Source organism: Gossypium hirsutum, chromosome A12 (genome assembly GCF_007990345.1).
Source record: "Gossypium hirsutum isolate 1008001.06 chromosome A12, Gossypium_hirsutum_v2.1, whole genome shotgun sequence".
Classification (NCBI taxonomy): domain Eukaryota; kingdom Viridiplantae; phylum Streptophyta; class Magnoliopsida; order Malvales; family Malvaceae; genus Gossypium; species Gossypium hirsutum.
This window is the reverse complement of record NC_053435.1, coordinates 79365036-79371037: the sequence shown is the minus strand read 5'-3', so window position 1 is coordinate 79371037 and position 6002 is coordinate 79365036. Positions and strand designations below refer to the sequence as shown.

Below are 6002 nucleotides of genomic sequence, written 5' to 3'. Positions count from 1 at the left end.
ACATAAATAATAATTTCGATACTATTAGATATGTTTCAATCACACATAATTCCAAATATTATCACTTCACTTTATGAAAACTTATAAATTAATCCTTCTATTTTAATTTTTCAAAATTTAATTTCTATACTTTATGAAAACTAAAATATTAATCCGATTTCTGAGAATAAAGTTAAAATATACTTTTAGTCCCTATACTTGTACAAAATTCAAGATTTAATTCTTGTATATATGACATGGTATGTAACTTACAAAATCTACCAAAAATGATAATGATTAGATTAAAATTTTAAATTTTAAAATACAAAAGCCAAATCTCAAATTCTAACCCTTACTTAACTACTTATATTTACTAATTCCTTTCATTAATAATGTGATTTAAAAATGTTATTCAATTAACTTATCAATAAAATTTAAAATTAGCCGTTAATAAAGAATGAAGTTTGGCCGTAAATGGCAAGTTAGTCCTTGAATTTTCCAACTCATATAAAAATTTTCTTGGGAAAACGCGCATAGGAGATACAAATTCCACCCTTTCAAGTTTTCTTCTTCTCCCTCTCTCTCTCTCTCTCTCTCTCTCTCTCTCTTTGCTCTGTTTTTTCTCTGTTTGTATCAAAAAAATCCATAAAACAGAGCACTTAAACATAACCAAATCATTACCAAAAGTCAACAACAACATGCAATAGAAGTTATATTTAAAGGGTTTTTTTTTCTTATAAACATGGTTGATCCAACTTAATTTTCATATCTTTAATTAAATTGACTGCTTCTTTTTGTTTTTGCCCTTAAGTTACCAAATTGAGTGAAAAAAAAAACAGAGACAGCAAATGAAAAACGAAGAACAAGCACGTTTCTTGTTTGGGATTTCACTCTCTGATTTACCTAAATGGAAACAGTTTCTTATTTGTTCTTCTGGGTTCTTCTTTGGTTACCTTGTTAATGGCGTTTGTGAGGTATTTTTTTATTTTTCTTTTTGTTTATGTGAATTCTGCGGGAAAAGCCTGGGAAAAAAAAAGGAAAAGTCTTGGTGTTGGATTTTGTCTTTTTGTTGAAGAGATATATGAGGCACTCAAATGTAGAAGTCTAAATGATTGAGTTGATTCCTTTTTCTTTTCTTTTTATTTTCTTAGCAACCAAACAGAGCTTAATGCATGATCTAGTAATGGTGGTGACTAATTATTTTTGCTACTTTTCAGGAATATGTATACAACAGACTCCAGTTCAGGTAATTGCAATTGTTTTTCTTCAAAGGGGCGGCTTCTATTTAGGGAGGTTTACTTCTTTCGAAGAAGATTGATGACTGTCAATATTATCTCTGAATTGAGTTGAGGTTTTATCTTCGAAAAAAAATTCGAATGTCTGAAGAGGTCAATTTAGTACGGGTTCACGAAGTGGGAGTCACTCACCACACATGATCACCCATCAAAGGAGAGGGTGGGTTTGAATCCCCAACCTATAGGACATAGTTCACTAGAGGGGAACATAGTATTCAAGGACAAAATTTGACTTGTTGTAGAATTTGTCAACTCCAAATTGACAAACCTTTTAAACGAGTCATTATTGTCTTTGGATTAGGTCGAGGTTTTGTTATTAGACTCGCCAGAAAGCCCAAGTGCTTGAAAAAGGCTATCTGTATGTGTGTTCACAGCGCGAAAGTGCATCACCAACTCGGTTTGTGCATGATGCAAATGGTGGCAATTTACTATTAGCAGGGTTTGAAACCCCAACCTATAGGATATAGGTCATTAGAGGGGAGACATGGTATTTAATGACAATACCAACTCGTTGAGAAGTCTGTTAACTCTGGACTGATGACAATTCGTAGATCTTTCTAGAAAAAACCAACCTATGTTAATTTCTTTATCACTGGTTTGATCAAATTTTTTTGTTGGTCAAGTAATGATGTTGTTTTCATTGTGTTTCAGCTATGGGTGGTACTTCACATTTGTTCAAGGATTTGTATATCTCTTCCTAATTTATCTTCAAGGTTTCACCCCAAAACAAATGGTGAATCCATGGAAGACTTATGTGAAACTCTCTGCAGTTCTTATGGGTTCTCATGGGCTCACAAAAGGGTCTTTGGCTTTTCTTAATTACCCTGCTCAGCTCATGTTCAAATCCACCAAGGTAAATACACACCATATTCATGCATTAATGTTTTAGGGTTAATTTAACCAGATGTCCTCAAACTATTCTTCATATTTTGAATTGACCCTGAACTCTTAGCACCATTAGTTGCATCCTTAGAGTATTGGTTTGGACTTTAGCCATCAACTCGGGTGTTAAATGTCAACTCAAGTATGATGTTGAACATATTTATTGTATTAACAATTTGGATCCGAGGTGGCCCCTAAAATGGGAAATTTTCTCTTTAAACCCTCTAAAATTTGTAAAGTTATGAGTTAATACTTGGCGAAAATTACCCTCAAGAATGATAAAATTGTGATTTAGTTCTTATAAAAACAATGATAAATTGTATTTTAGCTCTCATAAAAAATTAAATTTAATTAAAACATTTTAGACCTGCTTCATGTTAGAGTCAAACTGTTATTTTACAAATACTTTTGAGGGCTCAATTAAAGCATTTTAAAGTTTAGGACCAAATTAGAATTTGGGTAATAATAAGGATCTTCAAGCAATTAACCCATTTCTGATTTTTTGAAGTTTTTTTAAATGTTCATAGGTTCTACCAGTGATGGTAATGGGTGCTTTCATACCAGGTTTAAGACGAAAATACCCAGCACATGAATATATTTCAGCAATTCTTTTAGTTGTGGGATTGATTCTCTTCACTTTAGCCGATGCTCAAACATCCCCAAATTTCAGTGTCGTCGGCGTAGTGATGGTCACCGGTGCTCTGGTAATGGATTCCTTTCTCGGCAATTTGCAAGAAGCTATCTTTACGTTAAACCCAGAAACGACACAGGTGATAATTTTTTCATGTTTTAATGCTTAAAAAGAAAATTCAGGTCTTTCATCGAAAGATTGTGACTTTGAATTTATTGCCTTTTACGTGTTTGTATAAATGCGTAGATGGAAATGCTTTTTTGCTCGACGGTGGTTGGTTTGCCGTTCTTGATTCCGCCCATGGTTTTAACGGGAGAGCTGTTCAAAGCATGGAATTCATGTTCACAGGTAGACATTTCACATATTTATAACCCTTTGGTCAATTTCTATAGAAGATCCTATATTATGCATTTGGCCCCTATATGATTTGGTCATAACCATATGAAGGGAAAATGTATAATAGTTTTATAGTGACAGGTGTATATATGTCATGTCATCACATGCTTGAAATAATAAGTCAAGAAATTAACAAAAAAAAAATGGGCCTTATAACTAAGGTAGTCAATTTCGTACAAGTACGACAGGGCCTAGTATGGGTTAGTATTGACCATATTGGTATGGGTTGGTCAACTTTGCCCGCATAGGTTGAAATACAAAAATATTTTTAATTTCTTCCTATTTATTTTGAATGATAAATCCTAATTGGTACATCAAAGCAGACCAGCTATCTTCTTCAGGACTAAAATTAGACATTTCGAAAATCAGAAAACTAGAAAGGATCAACTTACATTAAGAGGACTAAATCTGTTAAACATGCATGGTAGAAGGACTTTTTGTAGAATTTGACCTGTAATCTCTGAACCCTGAAAATCTAAAACGAATATCATGTTTTGACCAGCATTTGTACGTGTATGGCGTGCTGGTGTTTGAAGCAATGGCCACATTCATTGGACAAGTTTCAGTCCTTTCTCTCATTGCCATTTTTGGTGCAGCCACCACAGCAATGGTATGTAGGGTGCTAATGAAGAAAACATTTGCACATGTTGTCGGTAAAAGTACTAGGTACTCGTATTAAGAGAAGTATCGATTTGCTCTTTAATCTAACGTATATAGACTAAATTATCAATTTTTTTTTAATTAAAGGAGCAAAATACAATCCAACTCTTAATACAAAAACCCCATGGTACTTTTACCATTGTTATCCACTTTATTTTAACATGTTGTTTCTCACAGGTCACAACTGCAAGAAAGGCAGTGACATTGCTGTTATCATACTTGATATTCACCAAGCCATTGACTGAGCAACATGGGAGTGGGCTTTTGCTTATAGCCATGGGGATCACTTTGAAACTCTTGCCAATGCCGGTCGATAGCAAACCAGGTTATAAACGAGTGTCGAGTTCTGTTGCAAGTGAAGAAACGAGGAATGGACCAGAAGTCGAAGAAAAAAATAACCTGGTTTAAAACTTTATTGTTGCGGCCAAGGCTTTGGTGTTTGTATTATGTTCAAATTTGAAATTTAGTTTTTTTTTTTATTACTTTGATTTGGTATAATTTGTTTTCTTTAGTTTTATAATGTTATTAGTTTGTTTAAATAGTTAACACTATTAGTTTTTTCGGTTGAAATTTTGACATGGATCAAATTATTCAAAATAAGGATGAAATTATGTCAAAATGAAGTACATGGATTTAATTTCTAATTTGAGTATAGTAGAGGTACTAAAATCATAATTTGACTTTATTATTGTTATTTCCTAATTAATTGTAGTTTTTTTAACAATCTCATTATATGTTTAGCGCACTCGAACCAACTTCTTCCTGCATTGACAACAACAATGTTCATACCAATCTAGCTAAAACTCAATCGATAGTTAATTGTAGTTAAATATGTAGATTCTTCTCCAAATTTATTTTAATTAGTTAATTGTTAAGTTAATTATACGATTCAATACTTATAATAATTAATTCTATTGGAAATGTCCTAGTTTCCTTCTTCTTCTTTTTTCTTTAATTGGGAAAAAGAACAGAATCAAATTTAAAAGGATTATCACTGCTATAATATAATTAGTTAAATCAAATAAATAATATCGTTGATTATTCTAGTTGAAGTGTTAAAACGGGTTAAATCATTTGGACTATTGGCATTATAGAAGCCAACAATTAAATTCTATCAGATTAATATATAAAGACTAAATTCGAAAATTGAGAATAGTAGAAGTTTCAAAACCAAATTTAACCATATTATTACTATTGGTTTAATTAATTCTATAAAAAAATCAATGGAGAAACGACAAAATAATTGCCCGACTTTATTTCTTTTCAAATATCTGTTTTGTTTTTATTTTTTTTTTCTTAACAATCAAATTCTATTCGAATTAAATAGGTTTAATATATATTTACTTACTTTAACTTAATAATTTATATTTACTTAGTATTTAATTTTTTTACCTATTTGATACTTAAATTTAAAAACCGTAAATTAATTTAGTATTTTTTAGGTACCTGACTAACATTGTTAAAACATGTTAACATGGTATTAACTTGGCATTGACGATCAATATTATGATGACACATGTCACCCTCATAATTTAACACGTAAAAAAATAAAAAATTACTTATTTTTGGTCATATTTTAAAATGTGAAGTTGTCAAGTGTCACCATTTTATTAGTTGTCAGTACCATGTCTACATATTTTAATAGTGTTAGTCAAGTACCTAAAAAAATTGTACCAAATTGACTTACAATTTCTAAGTTAATGTATCAATTAAGTACTAAGTATAAGTTACCAAGTGCAGGTACCTCCATATATATATTTAACCCATTAAAATACAAAGAATAAATTCCAAAATTGAGAATTGTTGATACATAGTATCAACAGAAATGGAGAAGGAGAAGACAGGGTGATACCAAAGAAGGTCAATCCACCCATTTTATGGTTGAGAACTAAAAAAGTAGAGGAGAATGACTACTTCATGTATTAGGGTTTAGAGATAGAAAAGGAATCCTCCTTATGTTAATCCTTGGAGTATTTATATGTAAATGAGGGTTCTTATCCAATTATATCACTCAATAGACCTTGAATAACCCATCGAGGAATCCAAGTTGTAGTAGGAGTATAACAAAAATAATAGTAGATGAAAAATATCAAATTTAACCTTATTATTAATGATAATTAATTATAGTTAAATATGTTGATGCCCTATCAATAAATCAA

At 31.2% G+C, this 6002-nt stretch overlaps 1 protein-coding gene across 1 annotated transcript; it reads left to right on the top strand.

Moving 5' to 3' along the window:
* Positions 1-259: 259 nt before the first annotated feature.
* Positions 260-4523, top strand: LOC107923650 (UDP-galactose/UDP-glucose transporter 2). The gene is made up of 7 exons (XM_016853836.2): positions 260-953; positions 1197-1225; positions 1926-2127; positions 2684-2926; positions 3034-3135; positions 3686-3793; positions 4021-4523. The coding sequence occupies exons 1-7, from the start codon at positions 828-830 to the stop codon at positions 4249-4251; spliced, it is 1041 nt and encodes a 346-aa protein (XP_016709325.2). The 5' UTR covers positions 260-827; the 3' UTR covers positions 4252-4523.
* Positions 4524-6002: the final 1479 nt, after the last annotated feature.

What these genes read in the sequence shown, in the direction of transcription:
- LOC107923650 (XM_016853836.2), top strand. Translation starts at nt 828, where the DNA reads ATGAAAAACGAAGAACAAGCACGTTTCTTGTTTGGGATTTCACTCTCT. An exon ending in TACAACAGACTCCAGTTCAG is followed by an intron (nt 1,226 to 1,925) that starts GTAATTGCAATT and finishes ATTGTGTTTCAG; the next exon opens with CTATGGGTGGTACTTCACAT. An exon ending in TAAACCCAGAAACGACACAG is followed by an intron (nt 2,927 to 3,033) that starts GTGATAATTTTT and finishes ATAAATGCGTAG; the next exon opens with ATGGAAATGCTTTTTTGCTC.